Genomic DNA, 20,965 nt, shown 5'->3' with positions numbered 1-20,965 from the left:
CATCTTGGCCCCTCCTCTCAAACTACATCGTATTTTTATTTGTTTTTTTGTTCTTACACTTTCAAAATTCAAATATCAGACTTATTTCAATCTACTTATTCTATTTATATATGTATTTATAAAAATGTTATGGTATCCATAGTCAACAACATCAATGGACCCTATTTATATATATTACAATTTAATTGGTTAATATTAAAGGTTCACTTATAGATTTTTGGTTAATGCAATATAGACATGTTGGTACACAATTAACAATGTTACCACGCAATGACCCACAATATAAACAATTAAACATGACCATCAAAATTCCACAGATTTTTTTGACCAAAACAAAAATCTTACAGTTTAATTTCTATAATCGCATGCACAAGGAAAAGAACTATAGCTATATGATTATGATAATTAATTTTTTTCCATGTGATTTTTCATTCATGCCCGTCACTTTTTTACAGCACAATATGTTTTCATTGTATATGAGTTTTACATATGAAATATTGGTCCACAGATATAGAGGAAGCTTCCTACTTTTTCCAAATATTCACCACTTATAATGTGGCTTTTTTTTTTTTTTTTTAAAATAAAAACTTATAATGTGGCTTCTTAAGAAAGATGAGATGCAACATATATAATTTTACAGTTGGTTTTTTATTGATTGCTTCTTTTTACAATTGCCATTTCATGTGAAACACAATCACCGCACCCAAAACCATCTCAAACAACAAAACTATCTTTCGGTGCATGCGCTAACTATAACACCATCCATTACATCATTTCATTTTTGCATTGAATTCTTGAAGAGTTTCTACCAGAGATAAAATAATAGAGAGAGCATGGCAGATTTATAAATACATAAAATATAAAAGATGTATGAGAAAAAGTTAAATTTTATTTAGACTCTTTAAATTTGCTTGAGGGAATTAAATTTAGATTCTATATTATTTAATTTTACTGATTAAAGGTCAAAATTATATATTTTTTTAATAAGAATACCATTATAAAATACTTTTTTTTAATTAAAAAAACACAAAAAAAATTCCCTTTCATAACTAATGGATTAGATCTATTTTAATATATAGTAAAAAAATTGAGAAGAAGTTAACAATGATTTTTAAAAAAAATATGAGATTTGAAAATTATGGCTAAATTAAATTTGCCACTGCAACAATTTTATTTTTTAAGGGAAAGAGAAAAAACAAAAAAAGAAAAGAAAAGAAAAAGAGAATGGTATTTTTGGTGGAAAAGAGATAGGGTGTTGTTTCCACCAAAGAAAAAAAGAGTTTGGGTGTTGTTGAGAGGAGAAAGTTTGAAGCTTTTGTAGGGTGGGGAAAACGTGGGGCGTGTCGGGAAGAGAGAGCGTGGCCATTACGTGGCAGAATATGGGAATCGGTTCGCCGCATATGAACGGCGATGCTTTCAACATTCAGAATATTGGTGGGTCCTACATTTTTCACCCACTAGATTCCTTCTTTTTGACAATTCATCCTCTTTTCTTTTCTTTGTTTCTTTCTCTCACCTCTTTCTCACTCATCTTCCACTGCTATTTCTTAGTGTCCACCACCACTCAATTCTTCTTCTTATCACTCAAAACTCCACTTTTCAAACACTACTACATACCTCATTCTCCACTCGCTTATTACTTATATTTACCATCATCATCCATGTCACAAATATCTCATCAACATTACCATGCCATGATACATGTACATATATAGATATATAAGGTACGGTACCATGCAAACCAAAGTACTTATAAAGATAAAAGATGAAACAGAAAGATATCTATTTCTTCTTTTTTCTTTTATAAAGTTTGTTTGATCCTCAACATATATACGCATGATAAAAAGCTTCTTTTTTTATTTCATATTTGAATACATATCATATTTCTATCAACTCTTTAAATTTGCTCATAAACTACAGCCGGCCGGTCTAACTAAGCAAATAATAAATAAATCCAACCATTATAATTACAGGTGTTTATATATTATTATTATCAGATCTGACTTGATAAGAAATTAATCATTATACATGTATCTTTGCAGCATATGTATACATATATATATATATAGAGAGAGGGAGAGAGAGAGAGAGAGAGAGAGAGAGAGAGAGCATGTACATGCCATTTAACTTCACATGAGCTTTCATGATAGCCGATTTCTTGGAAAGTCCAAAAAAGCCCTCTTTCTACCGTCCATCACAAAAAACGTTGCTATAATAATGGCATGCTGATGGGGCACTCTAATATACCATCCCAACCCAAATGACAAAATTGGGCTTGTAACCTTGCTGTGTCTTTCACTGCTCTCTTAGTATGGAGCCCAACAATTTTCATACCATTATACTATTTTACAAAATCAAAAAGCTTCATTGGAATAGAATCAAAGATGCTGCATCTCCTTTCCTAAACTCAAATAGAAATAAAATAATAAATAAATAAATAAATACCACCGTTAACCAATATAAATACATTAAATGAGTGGTAAAAACAAAACTTGGTTCCAAAGGAAGAGAACAAAACTTTATAGGATGCTTTTACTGAACAGTTTGCAGCAACAATAAATTAATCAAAATTTTGCTTCCTTCCCTTGGCATGTTAGCAGGATACAAATTCCTAAACTGAGAAAGAGGTTTAGATCAGGAGCAAAATTTGCCACTTTGCAAAAGCTCGCTCGCACTATATACAAACATATCATATATATATAAAACTCTTTCTATTGTTCTGTCTTGATGAAATGAGCATTCAGAAGCTTCGTGACTGAGAAGCCTATAGCTGTCAACCTTGGAAAGTTCTTTTAGCTTATCATCGCATAAAATTCTCCTCTTATCGGATTGATCCTTCAGAGACAAACAGAACAGTGTGACAAAACAAATAAATAGATTATCCGAAATAATATTCAAGTAGGGTTCTCATAAAGACAGATTAACAGTGTCACTTGCAAATGCATCCATATCATAGAACTTCAAAATGTAGCTTCAGGTATTCTTCGATGGTTGAACTAAAACGTAGCGTCTGAAAGTGGAAGGGGAGCAAGAAGACCGGAACCTCCTTTCTTCTGCCGTTTTTCATTTTTCTTAGGCTCATGATCTGAATCTGAACAAACAATATTAGTAACACAGATTCAACGCTTAAAATCTTATTTGGGCAAAATACACCAATACCAATAATTAGAGAATGTGAGTTTGATAAGTTGAAGCTACTTATCTCTCACCTTCTTCTTGATCTTGTGTAGACTGCTTCTCCTTTTGTGAAGAGTTGTCTGGAGCTGCCGTATTAAAATCAAGAGAATTTATTTAAACGATCAGAACAAATCCCAAAACTCATTTTCTGAAAACTTCAATGTTATCAAGTGTATAAATCGATCAGTATATACATCCTTAAGAATGAGTAATCAATTGGAATTGCTACAAAGTAGATTGATCCCTCAAACAACTTGACATAATGAATGCTAGGCTAAGCTACAAAAGGGACATTTCAAAACATGTGCAGCAGTACCCATGTTGTTTGTCAAATTATAGAGTAATGTTAAATGTTCGAATGAGTGGGACTCGCTTGCAACCATGAACCCAGCAGATGTCATGGAGAAGAGTACCAAATCTCTTTCAGGAAGATTTTAACTGTGCTTATATTTTCATATGCCTGCTGAGTCAACACCTTGTCTTTCTAGGAAAAGGTAGACAACTCTAGTTTACATCTCCAGTGTTCCATATATTTGGAATTACATACACCAAATTCACAAAGGCATATATAATGTGCTGGACAATAAAACCTAAAGAATGAACGATTTAGAATATTAAGGAACATTTTGGTCATATATGATCACATGCATCAAATCTTCTAGCAGGTTAATACCTATATTGCTATGGCAATGGTAATAAATATATATGTAGAACAAGACGTAAGACGGACTAAAAGCAACATAAAATTTTTAGCAAAAGCAATTATAGTAGTAGGTTAGTTCAGTGTCTTCAAGCCTTGTTTGTATGGACTTTTGCAGCATAGTGTACACTCAATAAATATAGGGCTCTCATTTAGATACACAAGGTATGTTTTAACAGCATGCGCTGTGTCTGCCACAACTACAGACAAAAAAGCAGGTCCAACAAAGAATCCCCTCATTTGACTACTCAGAATGTCCTAAAGTAGTTATGTTGCCAGAGTAACATAAGTGAAAGTATCTATTTCAAGCATCCTTTCCCCAAATTAGCAAATTAAAAAAGATATAGTCCAAGCCAAGGTAACCATACGGCAGTACCAACTATAGAATCTCTGTCAATGTAAAAGTTAATGAAGCAAGAAGGGAGCAATGCTAAGTTTTCCCATTTCCAGAACAAGATCTGGCAAACCTTAGACCAAAAATTTACACAGTAAGAACTGGAAATATAACATTACTTTCAGCTTAACCTATACAGTCAATTTTCATTAATCAGTACCAAGAACTATCATTCAAACACTTGAATACTGCAGGATTTATGACATTCTTGCTTTCTCAAATTGTAATAAAATTGATCAGAAAATCTAAATAACGTGTGCCACAACTTTTACTGTTCAGTATCACGTTGAATGAAGTTTCTAATGCCAAATTCCTCAAAAGGATAGGTATAAAGCATATTCAATTAGAGCATGTGGATGCAAGTGAGTAAAAATTATAAAAAGAATCCAAAAATGCAAGGTAATGAAAGGCTATTTTTGCTAAACAAACACAATAAAGTAACATAAGCTTGGACAATTTAGCCATAATCTTAAAAAGTAAAGGGTAATTCTTTATGGAGATACCAGCTTCATCATTTAATGGCCATATGTGCTTTGTCAGAGCTTTATTCATTTGAAACATGTCGATAGAATCAACGTAAAATAGAGCACGTAGTGGCTCATCACATATTATAATCCGTTTGTTCTTTGGATCTTGCAAATTGTTGTCACGGATATGCTTCCAAAGTTGCTTGACAACCTGAAAAATAAAAAAAGAAAAAGGATGGGTGAGAAAAAAAATTTTAAATTTATATTTCAAAATAATTTCCTGTAATCCAGTAAACTTAAAAAATGAAAAACAAAGAGGAAGTCTTTTAAAATCTAAAAATTACCCCCGGTCTCGACAATTCAGACTCTCCAATGAGTGCTTGAAGTTGTGGGGAAAGGCTACACAATTTGGTAAAACCACCTCCTCTTCTCTTAGTATTTTGATCCCCCTCGCAACTAGATAAGATACCACAACTGAGAAAATATATAAAACACCGGCCTTTTTAACATAATAGTAACCCAACTATCACAGATGGTCATACACTCATATTCAGGGTATATAGGTTGCTATCTCAGCATATTTCTCGTATCTATAGTTAGAATTATAAATAATCAACAAAAGAAAATAAAACTATCTATTTTATTGTGATTATCAAACAATATGGCATATAATACTGCCAGAAGTAGGGTAAAGACGGAATTTCAATTCTTATTTACAATATTGATTCTCCAGGAACTATTCATCTTTGTCTGGTTGCAATATGGAAGAAGATATTTCTCGTGCATTGCACATTTTTACTGAGTTATTTTACTAAAGATATAGTCATATAATAAAAATTCAGAATCAATATAAATGCAAGGTTTAGTGAAGATCAGATTCTCAAAACTCTCACCATTTCAATATAAATTCATAAATATAATGCACAAACTTCAAAGTTCCCTTCGTTCATGCTAGAAACCAATCATAATTGTTAGTTATATTTAGGTTTATTCCATATTAGGATGATAAACAGCATTAAATACTTCTCATGTAAGATGAACAACAAGCAAATGTGATTAACCATTCACACCATTTCATTCAACTTTCTCTGATTGGCTTCATATATAACAAGTTTCTTCTTAAAATTTGGGAGTAGGAAACATAAGTAAGGAACATGGATAATTAGGATTCAGATTAGTCCTTTTTCTTTACTTGATAAGTAACTTACACTAAACATTTACATCAAAATTCACCAAATTGAAATGATTTACATTGAAAATCAATTTACAACATCCCAAACAAATAGAAAATTCTATTTTACAAGGATACTGTTTCAATGGGACTTTACAATGAAACAAACTTCACATTGAAAATCCTATTCTACCTTTAATCAACATTTACAACTCTTATTTTGCAATTCTTTTTACATGTGATGTCAATATGATATGCAGTTCAACATGTTTCCCCTCCACAAGGAGAAACTATATATTAACCTATCAGGCTCTTGACTTGAGCATCACTGAGTCCTGCTTCCTGATCTCATATATAGTGACAATCTTTCATGCAAAGAAATAAGGCTTTTTTCCAGGACACAAAGAGCAGGAAAAAAATAAAAAATCTCATAGAACAATATCTGATCAATCATGTGCACAAGTGAATTACGAAAAACAATCTTGCTCCAACTTTATAAATGTAATAAGAACTGGTTATCAGATTCAAAATTATTCATGCAATATACATAAAATGTCCAAACAATTTACATCTGCACTGACACTTCAAGTAAAAATGACCATCCAACAATTTTCTGAACCCTAAATATTAAAGGAGAAGAATCCAAAATCTTGTAAAAAGAGAAGAATGAGGAGAAAAAAAAAAAAAAAAAAAACTCACCCTCTTTTCTTCTTTGCTTGTCTACTGCTATCTTTTTCATCATCTTCTTCCCCTTGTTTCTCTCCATTACTGCCTTGAGACTCAGAATGGTTACTTTCATCATCTTTTACCTTCGGCTCTACATTTTCCGAATTCATCAAGTTATGGTGTTAAAATCTCAAACACTGTGCATCTTCAGCATGACACCACTATGGTAAATGAAAGAAAGCATTATAATATACCATTAATAAAATAAGCAAAGATTCAATGTTGAAACCTGTTTGTGGCAGTTACTTGAAATTGCAGATATTATATTGCAGCTACAATATTTGTATCATATCTCAGCTATAGAAAGCCAGAATAACCCTAGGGAAAAAAAAAAACATACTAAAAGATGAAATTTGCTTACAAAATATTCTTCCAAGCTACTTTGACCAATCTTGTACTTCATCAAAGCATGCAGTGCAATTATTACATACACGTTAAATTCAACTGTAAACAAACAACACTTATCTCAGAAAACTCTCTCCTTGATCTTATAGTGTTGCTCTCCAAGGTTCAAAGTTATTCATAAATTAAAGTACGAACATTCATGTTTAAAGATAGTTCCCACTTTTTATATCCTCAAGTATACGTATACCTTAAGTTGTCCCTTCCCACTTTTTATATCCTCAAGTATACGTATACCTTAAGTTGTCCCTAAGGGACAGCTAAGGCGGCAGTGGCCATCCAGCTCTAAGGCATTTGATCCACCCAAGACAAGTGTCTTTCCAACAAAACGTATATATAGTAAGTATACCTTAAAAGCTTATTGCTTATGAAAGCTATATTGCACAGTAAAGTTTATGGTGAAGACACCACCAGATCCATCAGTCCAATACTTCTTACATACAGAAATACAAGAACTATGGATAGATGTGACATAAAGGTGGATATTTAAGTTGCTAAACAAAATAAGATTGTGTGCAAAGACATTATAATCACACACTTAGTCTTAACATGGTAAAGTTAAGAAAAAATAAGATGTACTACTTAGAAATACCATCTTCCGCACCAAGTGGCCAAATGTGCTTGGACAGGGCTTTGTTCATTTGAAACATGTTAATTGAGTTGACACGAAAAATGGCATGGAGTGATTCATCACACTTTATGTTTCGCTTATTCTTAGGATCCTGCAAATTATGTTCCCGGATGTAGGCCCAAAGTTTCTTCACTACCTAGAGAAGGTGAAAGGGAAGCAAATTTGAATTTTTGGCAACAAAAATTCCATTGGCAGCATACAATAGAAGATAATATGTGGAATTTTAAGAATTTTTAGATGTATACCTGTGTTCTAGCCATTTGTGGTTCTCCAACTAATTCTTGAAGCTGTGGAGAAAGGCTGCATAATTTGTTAAAGCCTCCTCTTTTCTTAACTTTTTCAATCTGGTTTGACCTATATGGCATCAAAAAATGACTTAGTGTTTAGAGTCAATAACAGCAATTTGTAGTCCAGAATACATACGTCTATGAGGTACGAACAAGAGACAAAATATGTTATTTTATATTTTATGCACACTATAAGGACTCCGATAGCAAACTCATTGCCCAAAATCAAGGACGAAGCCTACATGCACAATCATGTGAAAAGGAACATAAGTATTTCAACTTACCATTGAAGACTGAAACAATGATTTATAGAGAAATTATCTCAAAAACAAAGCAAATATACAAAAGAAGAACAAAAATTCAAATACAAAGACAATACAGAAACTTTATAATCACAACAAGATCACAGAATAAACGGGAACGTGAATAATGTATAGAAAGTTTGCATTTTTGTTGTAATTCTCAATGAAGCAATTAATAATGGGAAAAAAAAAAATGTAAGAAGAAGAGCAAATTTCAACCATTAGTGATCTAAATAAAAATCTAATGATTAGCACATAATCCTAAAATTCAATTGATTAAATTGTCTTTCAGTTAGAAGGGGCAAAAAAAAAAAAAAAACAACAACAACAGGGCAAAAAGCACCATTAAGTCAATAATATCATCTATACCATGCTAATCCACATTATTACCAATGAAAAATTATTAATTTTTATTTTTTCCAAAAAAAAAAAAAAACACATTTATCATCATCTAAGACCCAATGGGGAAAAAAAAAAAAAACACACATAGGCATTAAATTTTCTGCAAAAATGCAGTTAAAAAGAAAAAAGAAAACCCACCCTGCTTTCTTATTATCATTCCCTTCACGTTCATCTTCTTCATCTTCTTCTTCTTCTTCTTCTCCTCCAACAATTTCCTGTTCTTGTACCTCAAGCATTTCTTCATCTTTCACATTCTCGGAATCGTCAGGGACATCTGGTACAGTATCTTCTTCTTCTTCTTCTTCTTCTTCTTTTGGTTCATCGTCTTGGGGTGGTTTAGCCATATGGGTTTCAAGGAAAATATCGATTTGTTCCCTGATGAAAGCTTTTCGGTCGGACAAATCGACCCCAAAATATTCCTGGAGTTGCCGGCGAATACTGCCAGGGGTGGCCGTGTCAAGGTCCGAATTCCTCAGGATATCTTGGAGCCGGGTCACGAGGTCCGAGTCCGACACCATCTTTGAGAATTAGAGAGAGAGAAAAAAAGAGAAGGAAAACAGCTTTTTCTATGTTTTCGAAAATGGCGTCTCATGCAAGTGAACAGAGAATGCGTATATGAAGGAATAGGGGAAAAACAACAACACCCACCAACACCGGATCCTTTTCTTCTATGTTGGTGTGAGTAGAGAGAAACTGATACCTCTTTCATATTTATCTGACTGTTTTGCCCTTAAACTTGTTTGTTGGGTATCTCATATGTGGCCCATTTTGTCCAAACATTCAACATCAAAGAAAAGAAAAAGCTCAGTTTAAAAAGTTGTGCCTTTTCCAAACAGTTTTTCGGCCCATTTCAATTGCATGTGAACATTCTATTTACAAACCGCACAAAACGGTTGGCCAACATTTTTTTATTTATTTATTTTTTGAAAAAAAAAAAAAGTTTGTGTACCTTTGCAATTCATTATTATATCATATACAATTTGGATTATCACCAAATATATACATATATAGGATTTGGATCATCACTAAGATTAAGGTAGCTGTATAATTGGATGTCCTGTTACATTGGCTTTGAGCTGTTGTTTTATTTTGTCAAATTAGTTCAATTAATGTCTTTTATAAAGTAAGTTTGATAAAATTTGAATAACACAAACCTTATTGAAATATGCTAGAATGTCTTTAAGCTACCTTATTTAATTCCAAATCCATATCATATGCCTAATGAAATTACATGGCCATTGGCAAAATTAAAAAAAAGAAAAAAAAGAAGTCCTTAAATATGATTGAAATTGTATTTTGTTCCTTGATTGATTGAAGATGCAAGTCTTTTCTACAAGTACATGACTTCATATTGCGCCACAAGGACAAATGATGTTCATTCAATGGAAGTAGGATAATAACCTTGTAAAAGACCAATCTAATTGGTATAGGGTCGGGTGGTGATTCCAATCGATTGAGATGTGCTTTAAGCTTCCCTGAAACCCAGTAGATATGGCACTCCCATTGCAAGATCAAAAAATAGACATGGTATATAACACACCTAAGAGAAAGGCCCTATGGATTATCATCATCACTGTAATCGGAAACCCTTTTCATTAGTATCAAACCCACTTTCAAAGCCAATGTTTTCGGTTTTTATATGTACTATTTCCTCTGGTTTCACCACCCACTTTAAGAGAACCTTTCAAGACATCTATGATATAAAGTTCTGTCAGTATCCAGAACCAGGTTGAATTGTTTCCTAAGAAGCTTATCCCAAACACTCTCCCTTTCTTTTTCACCCTGCTATCCAGGGACCTTGCCTTCGAGGTTATGACAATCTTCTTTACAGCTTCCTGATTTCTCTTTTAGCTTTAACAAAATATATCCTGATGAAGTCTTGTGGCCCCCATACATATAACACTATGCAAGAACACGGGGTGAGCCACGGATGGATTAGCTTTTGAATTGTTTGTTTGCCTTTTGTCCAAAACTGGTCTACATAGAAACCAAAGTTATCATGTGAAATGGTAGAAAATCTACATAGTATGTCCTCAATAGCGTCATTCACCTTACAGGAAGGATGTGAACCACTCATGGTCATGAATATGCCTTATTAGAATGGAATGCACAACGGAATTCTCACTGAACTCAAAGCAGAGCATTTGATTCTTCCTCTCTTCATCTGATTCAATTTTCAATAAATTATACAAAACCCAATCTTATAAGATAAGATTTTAGATTGATGAACCATTACTGCCAGCATCGAGAACACTCAACTTTAAAGCCATATCAAAGATATTTTGTCTTCAAAGCCACTGCAGCAACTGACCAAAAATATAAAGACTAAAAGGTAGAAATTTCATTATCAATATAAAGCAACTACCAAAAGACTTAAAAAGCATTTTTAATACCCTGAAGTAGGGATGGGCTCGATCTTCAGGGATGGGCTCGATGCGGATTGGTTCGGTTTTATGGGTTTTTTTATACCTAACCGACCAATTCGGTTTGGGTTGGATACATAAACGAACCGAATCGAATCCCATATGCAATCCGAAAACCTACCGAACCGACCATACTTGATCGGTTTGGGCCGGTTTGGGCTTCGTGTTGGGCCTCGGCCCAAATTGTATATATATATTTCGAATTTGGTATTTTTTGGACCAAAATTGTATAAAATTTTTCTTAGGCCTTTTTAATCATCAATCTAATTTTAAATTAGGTATTCTTTTCAAATTATTCTTTAAATTAAATAATTTTAACATACATCCATCCACCTAAACAAAAATACCAAATGAGTTAATTATTAAGCATCAAACATATTAAATAATACAACACAAAATCATACAACTATAATACAAATCTACAACTACCACCACCTAATTATACACCATACATCAACAAATAAATTATATAACAAGTCTACAATCATTATTAGCTACAAAATAAAATACAACCCATATTTGAAATCTTAAATTTTAAAATGAACTTATAATTAAATAAACTAATCATCCATAAAAATGAAAATTATTTTAAATATTGTTTTCTTCCACATTCTCCATTCCATGAAAAGCCACCAGCAGCAACCACAAGCTCAATCTCACAATATGCCATGCAAAGCTCACTACCTCAATAAACCAAATTCCATTCATCCTTCAATAAACATTAAAATTATAAATAAACATTAAACATTAAGCATTAAATGTAAAGAATTAGCAATCAATAAACATTAAGTGTATTACTAAAATATTATCTAACTTAAAAGATAATTGATGATTTGAAATTAACAACAAACTTACCAAGTAATCATAGATCAATTAGGTGGAGGTAAACTTTGTTTTGTAACCCAAGATGCTCCTAAACAAATTAAAATATGATATTAAATTAATTAGTAAGCTAAAAGAGGTTGTAAATATTACTAAAAAATTTTAAAAGCTCTAAAATAGATAATAAAAATAAAATTACAAATAATAATAATAAAAAAATTCTTACCCGATTCAATAGAATCATAATATGCGACATCTTCCATTGGTACTTCAACTCTATAATCATACGTCAGAGGCTTTGATTGCAACCAATTTTGAGAACAAATCAAAGCCTCCACCATTTTTGGACCCAATGAACTTCAGAATGCATCAAGAATACGTCCTCCGGTACTAAAAGCAGATTCGGATGCTACTGTAGAAACTGGAATGGCGTATACATCTCTTGCAATTTGAGATAAAATTCGATATTTTGTCCGATTATTTTTCCACCAAGCCAAAATATCAAATTTCTCACTCTCCACATCCTCACATGGATCAAACAAAAATTTATCAACCTCATTCTTTATTTCCAATACATTTTTCTCCATTTTTCTTTTTTTAAATTGTGATTCTTTCAAACGCCGACGATCATCTATGCTTCCATCATCCAATGAATCCATCATCATCCCACTTTGTTGTGCTTGCATTGATTGACTATCATTTGAATTTGATACTTTAGAACTCTTATTCATAGAATCAATTTCCTTATAGAAGTTGTAAAGGTTAACTAAAGTATCTTTTACATCCCTAGTCAAAGATTCAACTATACTACTTTCATAAGCATCCTCAAAAAGATATGATACATATTCTAGCTTATATCGTGGATCAAGCACAACGGCAATAAGCAACAACTTGTTGACATTTCCAAGTGAACCTCAATATTTGTCAAACTTTATGAACATTTTCTTTGCCATATCGGCCATCAAATGATTTTGACTATTACTCCATTCAACAAGTGCATTATACATCAAAATCAATTCATGAAAACATATATTAGAAGTAACAGTCAAAGAGGCACTAAATTTTAAGGTAACTTCATAAAAAGTAGCAAGAAATTTCACAAAAACCCTTGCACTATCCCAATCTTTAATTAGAGGTGGTCCGGCTCTCTTCCTTCCTACTTCATCCTCCTCAAAATATCCAAGATAATGTCCATCATCATCTATCATCCTATCAAAACCTTTTTGATACTTCAAAGCCGAGTTCAACATCAAATAGGTGGAATTCCACCTAGTAGACACATCCAAAACCACGGTTTCTTTAAATTCAATTTTCTCCTTCTCTACACATTCTTTAAATTTGTTTAACCTTGAAGGAGATGATCGAACATATCTAATAGCATTACGAATTCCAGCAATACTATCATGGATTTCCCTTAATCCAAATGTCACAATTAAATTTATAATATGTGCAGCACAACGAACATGCAAAAACTCACCATCCAAAACATTTCCTTTCCAATAATTTAATTTTCCTTTCAAAAAATTAATAGCCACATCATTTGAAGAAGCATTATCAACCGTTATTGTGAAAACCCTTTCAATACCCCATTCAATCAAACAATTTTCTATAACCTTACCAATTGTCTCATCCTTATGATTTTGCACAATACAAAAATTTATAATTCTCTTATGCAACTTCCAATCATCATCAATGAAATGAGCGGTAAGAGTTATGTAATTGTTATTTTGAATGGAAGTCCATGTGTCCGTCGTAAGACAAACCTTTTGCTTCCTCAATGAAAACACACTCTTCAAAATTTTTTTCTCATCTAAGTACAACTGAAACACATCTCTAGAAATTGTTCTACGAGATGGCGGTTCATACTTAGGGTTCAAAGCATTACAAAACTTTCTAAACCCTTCCCCTTCAAAGTGGTTAAATGGTAACTCGTCTATGATGATCATTTCTGCACATGCAAGTCTACATGCCTCTTTACTAAATGTTGTACTCATAGAGACCAAATTGCTACTACCACTTTCAAATGAAAGAACTTGTTGCTTTTTATCCTCCATCCTACTAGGGTATTTTTTGCATTGGTTCATCAAATGGTTTCGCAATGTACTAGTTCCACACCTCTTGGTATTACATGCATAATCTACCCCACAATGTTTACATTTGCACCTAGGATTATTTGGATCATTATCTGGAACTTTTTCAAAATGTTCCCAAACCCAAGACGGAGCCCTAGAAGGTTTTCTCTTTGGCGTTTTATAAGGTTTATCCAACTGTGAAGGTTGAGATTCAGCTTTATCTGATTCATTTAAATACTCTTCCAATTCATTAATATCATACCAATCATTGTGGTCCTCATCCATCTAGAACCTATTAAAAACAAAATAAACCTATTGAAAAACATATATACAAAAAAAACAGCAGCATAATCAAATTTCATGCACAACTCCATATATAAATTATGAAAATGTCACAAATAGATTTTCATAACAACTTCACAGCAATCAAGTCACACATCACTTCACAATCTTCAAACTTCACAGCAAACAATTTCACAGCCTAGGCTTCACTACACTTTCCAAAAGCAATTTTTGACCTTCCCACATGCAAAAATAATGAGAAAAAGGCTAAGTAAATTACCTCCAAATAATAGACAATCACACAATTGTTCGTGATTTTGGAATTAAACGAAGAAAAGGAATGCTATTTGATTTATGCAAGTCACGGTAGGTTGTTTGATTTTATCTACAAAACAAGGGAAAAAAAATATATATTAGACCACAAAGCAAAATAAAAAAAAAATTGCAATACTAATTAGAAAAAACAGAAAAAAAAAAAAGTTTGCTATACACTTCTTCCATCCAAACTCCTGGTGTTAAGATTGATTAGAAAAAACAGAATTCCATAGTTTCCATGTATAATATTTTATGTATTTAAAATAGCATAGATTCTTTAATAAATTTCAAAATTACAAGAAAAAAATGGCAAGCATACCCTATGGCAAAGCAAACAGTAAAGTAAACAGATAGGCAACAACAAATTAAGCAATCTCACATGGGGAAACATGAAATTCAATATGGGGAAAAAAAAGAAAAAAAGAAAAAAAAGGAGGTGTAAACCCATCGACCTTGTTATGTAGCAAAGGTGGACAGAAAGTAACAACATTGGCAAAGAACGAAAAAAATTACACAAAGCAACTTTGCTCATCAACTCTCTTACTGATTTGGTTCCAAATGCTTAGATTCATAACAAGTAACTTATTTAAAATTTTAACACAAACAAACTATATTAAGATTACATTTGAAAAAACTGCTATCTTATTTTTGTACAACCTAAGAAAATGGATGAAAAGACTACAAATACCAGGTGGCTTGATTAGATACTCCTCGCTTCCATGACTTCTATCAATCTCCTAGTCCACCCTAAATCCTAATAAATGTTGTATAACTCGGATTAATCAGTAAGACATACTCTTTAAACAGAACTGCTGAACATATAACCATACATATGAAAGCCACCCCTATGTAAAATGCCATAAAACACTCCTAATTCACAGAAAGCTAAAATCATGAAAGAAAAACAATATCAAGAAGACATATATGGTTAGCTTTCTTTTTTCACAACATAGATATGTAAGTGCTCTGTTCGATAAGTAAATATATATTAAGCTACATGGGATGGTGGTTTGAACCGAGGTCATGACGAGCTTGGAATCAAGCTAGAAAACATATATCCTTCTAGATAACATACACATATAAAAAATGAAGACTTTTAGTTGTTATGTATGTATATACGTATCTAATAATTTGGAATTCTGTAAAGGGTTGCAAATAAACCGAACTAGGTTTTCCTATTCAAATTCCCAAACTTTACTCTCTCTCTCTCTTTCTCGATCTCTCTTTGTGGCTGTACACGGATTGGACTTTATTTATTTATTTATTTATTTTTGGAGAACTCTAACCCCCTTTATAACATATATCATCATGAATTGGAAAAAAAAAAAGAAAAAAGAAAGAAAAAAAAAAGCAACATCTAGATGCAAACGTCTTATATATATGGCCGACTTGTCAACCTTTTCTTATATATAGAAGTTTTATACACCAGACATATTTAATTTAAACATTAATTTTATTTCATTATTATTCAATTAACTTCATGACCATCATATGGAGACTCACTAAAAGTTGGAGGCACCACCACAGAAGAAGACACTTTAAACCTCTTACTCCTTGAACCCATTTCAGAGCTGTTATTGCTTATACTACTACTCATCTCGGGGGTATCCATCCACCCCATCATTTGATGATCCACGAACCCTTCACCGATATCTAAACCGTCAGAATCAAACCCCGGTTGCCGGAACCGAAAATGTAAGTATGACAAATGCATCCAGGGAGGAAAAATAAATAAAAATCAATTCAAATTGAATAGATGCAGAGCTTGAGTTACCTGCAGGTGGTGGCGAATGGCGATCGGTGAGGGAGCGACGAGTGGACTGGGTCCGGTGCGGTTGTTCAAGTGGTGGTGTTGCTTGGGAGTTCAATCGTTTGGTGGCTGGCCGGTGGCTGCTGCCTGCTAAGGTTTCAATTTTGTTTTATGAGATTGTGCTGTCACTGTTGTGTATTGTGTTTTATGAGATGAGGAATCCAACGGTGGTAATTAGATTGTGAGAGATCAAGGGCTTACAAAATTTCATAGAAATAATTTAATAAAAATAATTTTTACAAAATGGCTAAGTGGGTATGAATCGATTCAGCTCGGGTTGGGTGGGTTAAAATTCCTTCCAACCTGTAACCCGAACTGAAAATGTAAAATTTTTTATATGTATAACCCGACCCAAACCGATTAAACAATAAAAACCAACCCAAACCGAACCAAATACTTCGGTTTGGTCGGTTTGGTCGGTTCAAATTGAATTTTGTCCATTCCTACCCTGAAGGTAACTTGTTGTTAGTAGTCATAGGTTGTTAGGAGTTTTAGGAGTATTTTAGGAATTCCTTTATTTTAGGAATTAGTTAAGAGTTCTTTCCTTAACTTTAGGAGTTCATTATTTTGAGGTTTTCCAAATGTAGTATAAATTACTTTCTTATGAATAATAAAAGTATTTTGTTTTATTCTCCAGATAAGGTGCTTCCTCTCTTCTTCTTTCACGTCAATTGCTTATATGGTATCAGAGCCAGGTTAAACCATTCACGTCCGCTGCGAAGATCCATGTACAAGATGGGGCTACAAGGAACACATAAGGGAGACGATGGTAATGGTGGCTCAGGCACGACATCCACCATTGTTCCAGAAATAGGATCTAATATCTCTTTACAGATTACTATCCAGAGATTAAATGGAAAAAATTTTCTGAAGTGGTCAAGATCGGTGTTGATGGTCATTCAGGGTAAAGGAAAGTTAGGTTTTTTGGATGGTTCAATTCCAAAACTAAAGCCAGAAGATCCATCCTTTGCAACCTGGGAAGCTCAAAACTCTATGGTGATGGCATGGCTCATACACTCCATGGAGGATAACATTGCAAACACTTACATTCTCTTTCCTACAGCCCATAAGATTTGGGAAGCTATTACTCTGGCATATTCAAACTTGAAAAATACATCTCAAACGTTCGAGTTATGCAATAGAGCTCGAAACTTGAAACAAGGAGATGGAGATATCACTCAATACTATGATGAGTTGACAAAGTTATGGCAAGAACTTGATTTGTTCACTACACCAGTCTTGAAGGATCCTGAAGATGCAGTGTTGCATAAAAAGATGATCGAGAATGACTGAGTCTATGATTTTTTGGCAGGACTCAATAAAGATCTTGACGATGTGTGAGGAAGGTTGATAGGAACAAGGCCACTACCTCATATTGAAGAAATTTTTGCAAAAGTTAGAAGAGAAGAGTCCAGAAGACGAGTTATGCTTGGAGGAACACCTAACGAATTTCTAGAGAATACTGCTATAGTGGCTTGAGGATCTGGATCAGTGAAGATTGGAGAAAGTAAAAGTGCAAAAAGGTGGTGTTGCACAGGTGGTATGACCATTGTAAAAGGTCTAATCACACAAAAGGGACTTGCTAGAAACTCCATGGAAAGCCAATAAAATTTTCAATCCAATCGAACTTAAAGCAAGGGACTTCAAGCCACAGTTTCATAATCCACTTGGAAGCCAACTTCTGGATTAGATATGTTCACAAAGGAACAACTTGATCAACTTTGGAAACTTTTGAATCCTCCAATAGAGACACCAACTTCGCTCATGACACAAACAGGTACAAGTTTTACTGCCTTAGGAGAAAAACAGGAGATCTAGATTGTTGATTCAGGGACCACTGATCAAATGACATGGTGTGAACGATTATTAACTTTGTACACACCCAGTTCAGGATGACAGAAGGTCAAGGTGGTTGATGGTTTGTTATCGGCAGTTCACGGTGTTGGAACAATAAAACTGAATCCCAACTTGACTCTTCGAGGGGTTTTACATGTTCCTAAGCGAACGTGCAATTTAGTGTCAATAAGTAAGCTTACTGCAGAGTTGAATTGTATGGCTAACTTTGCGAATTCTACCTGTGTTTTTCAGGACCGGACATCGGGGATGGTGATTGGGCATGCTAGAGAACTCAATGGACTCTACTACCTTGAAGACGAACTCTCCGAGAATGAGAAGTCATCAATAGCTTGAGGTGTTTCAAATTCTATTTCCAATTCTGTGTCTAGAATAAATGAAATCATGCAATTGCATTTTCGTTTAGGACATCCTAGTTTTCAGTACATGAAACACTTGTTTCCTTCTTTGATTCATAAATCTGATGTTCTTCAATGTGAATTCTTGTCAATTGGCAAAGCATAAACGTATTCCTTTCTTTTTACGTCCTTATTGTGCCTCAAAACCTTTTTCTTTAATTCATAGTGATGTTTGGGGACCATCTAGAATACCCTCGCTTACTAATAAACGATGGTTTGTTACATTTACAAATGATCATTCACGTGTTTGTTGGGTGTATTTGTTAAAAGAAAAAGCTGAGGTGGGGATTATTTTTCAACAATTTCATTCCATGGTTAAAACACAGTTTCATGAAGTTATTAAAGTCTTTCGTACCGATAATGGTACTGAATATTTTAATAACTGGGAATTTTTTGAGTCATAATGGAATTATTCATCAAAGTACATGTGTAGATACCCCACAGCAGAATGGAGTTTCTGAGAAAAAAAATAAACACTTGTTAGAAGTTGCGACGATAATTTTATTCGCATCTAGGTTACAAAAGTGTTTTTGGGGGGATGCTGTTTTGACTGCTTGTTACTTGATAAATAGGATGCCATCCAAAGTCTTAAAGTTTCAAAGTCCTTTAACCACACTCCAAAAATCATACCCAGATACCTGAGTTTTCTCAAATCTTGGTCTTAAAGTTTTTGGGTGTACAGTTTTTGTCCACAACCTAGATCAAAATAGAAGTAAACTAGATCCCAGGGCACACAAGTGTATATTTGTGGGATATTCCACAACGCAGAAAGGGTATAGGTGCTATTCTATGGAAAGAAGGCGATATTTTGTTTCTCGGAATGTTATATTTTTTGAAAATCATTTTGTTGCTAGAACACAGATTCAGGGGGAGAGAGTTGGTGTTGAAAGTCTGTGGGGGAGAGAGAGAGAGAGAGAACGTTTTTCAGATTTTGAATGGGAATATTTTTGGAATTATAGTCCAGATAAGGAAGAGATTAATTCAAAAAATTCTGGTTTTCCCCCATCAAATTCGAATTCATCATCCAACTTAGATTCTCCTAAAAATTTGGCACCATCAAATTCAGATATATCCTTTGATTATAACCCTTCAAATTCGAATTTTCCTTCAAGTACTGATATTCAATTTAATTCGAATTCTGTTGTACCTAATTCTTCCACAAAATCTGGTTTCTCAAATCCAAAATCCTCATGTAAATTTGTCCAAAATCCAAATTTAAATTCTAATTTTGCTTTTCCAGATTTTTCTCCATCTTCCTCTCTTAATTTTGTGCCCTCAATTTCGAATTCAACTCCACATATCACTCCATCACTTCCTCCTTCAATTTCGCCCAGCCCTACTCACATTCAAAATCAAAATCTCATCTCTCCTCTTCCTTAAAATTCCGCCTCTTCCTCAGAAAATCCTAAGTCAGATTCTGTTCATATTTATAGCCCTAAAAACAACGCTAAAAAGTCTATTGATGTTGCTTATTCTTAGGGCACAAGTCTGAAAGGTGGCTAGATACAAAGAGACTCACACATCCAAGACTCTAATACGATGTCTGGTACTGAAATTGACTTGAGTAGTAATGATGAGGTAGAAGAGGAGACCCATGATAAGGAAGCGGATCTAGTGCATCCACATAAAGGAGAAGAGTTACTTATTGCACTTCGCAAGGGAACTTGATCATGTACCAAACATCCTATAGGCAATTTTCTTGTTTACACTCACCTGTCTAACTCTATACAGCAGTCAGTGTCCAATCTTGCAGATCACAAGATTCCCAATACCATAGAGGAGGCGTTACAAGATCTCAGATGGAGACAAGCTGTCATGGTTGAGATGGACGCTTTACAGAAGAGTGGAATGTTTGAAGTGGTCGAAGTTCCTCGAGACAAAACTCTAATGGGATGTAAATGGGTTTTCATCGTCAAGTATAACGCGGATGGCTCAGTAGAGACGTACAAGGCCCGACTGGTTGCAAAAGGCTATACACAGACTTATGGGATTGATTATGAGAAAACATTTGCTCCGGTAGCCAAAATGAACACAATTATAGTACTCTTGTCCATAGCTGTGAATCTGGATTGGCCTTTGTTTCAATTGGATGTGAAGAACGCTTTTTTGAATGGAGAACTAGAAGAAGAAGTCTACATGGATCTACCACCAGAATTTGGAATTAGTAACAACCGCAAGGTGGGATGCAAGCTTAAACGGGCTCTTTATGGTCTCAAACAATCACCAAGAGCGTGGTTTAGTCGATTCTCGAAGGCACTACTTCGTCAACAGTACAAATAAACTGGGTCTGATCATTCTATGTTTGTCAAGCATTGAGATGGCACGGTAAC

General features: G+C 33.8%; 1 protein-coding gene across 5 annotated transcripts; it reads right to left on the bottom strand.

Annotated features, from left to right (window-relative positions):
- Positions 1–2,450: 2,450 nt before the first annotated feature.
- On the bottom strand, positions 2,451–9,342 carry LOC107411183 (protein TRI1). 5 transcript variants are annotated; one of them, XR_007243052.2, is made up of 9 exons: positions 8,798–9,341; positions 7,914–8,022; positions 7,630–7,804; positions 6,609–6,726; positions 5,083–5,212; positions 4,775–4,949; positions 3,210–3,263; positions 2,938–3,091; positions 2,451–2,835 (listed from the first exon to the last, which is right to left on the bottom strand). XR_007243052.2 is itself a non-coding variant. In XM_016018726.4 (8 exons), exons 1-8 carry the CDS (start codon positions 9,175–9,177, stop codon positions 2,997–2,999), a joined length of 1,224 nt encoding a protein of 407 aa, XP_015874212.3. In that variant the 5' UTR covers positions 9,178–9,342; the 3' UTR covers positions 2,451–2,996. The 5 variants fall into 5 exon arrangements, 4 of the variants coding, with proteins under 4 accessions (XP_015874212.3, XP_015874210.3, XP_024926821.3 ...); XM_016018726.4 differs by having other exon boundaries at positions 2,451–3,091; positions 7,642–7,804; positions 8,798–9,342; XM_016018724.4 differs by having other exon boundaries at positions 2,451–3,091.
- Between the last annotated feature and the right edge of the window lie 11,623 nt (positions 9,343–20,965).

This window comes from Ziziphus jujuba, chromosome 9 (genome assembly GCF_031755915.1).
Source record: "Ziziphus jujuba cultivar Dongzao chromosome 9, ASM3175591v1".
Taxonomy (NCBI): Eukaryota; Viridiplantae; Streptophyta; class Magnoliopsida; order Rosales; family Rhamnaceae; genus Ziziphus; species Ziziphus jujuba.
This window is presented reverse-complemented; position numbering and strand designations above follow the sequence as displayed.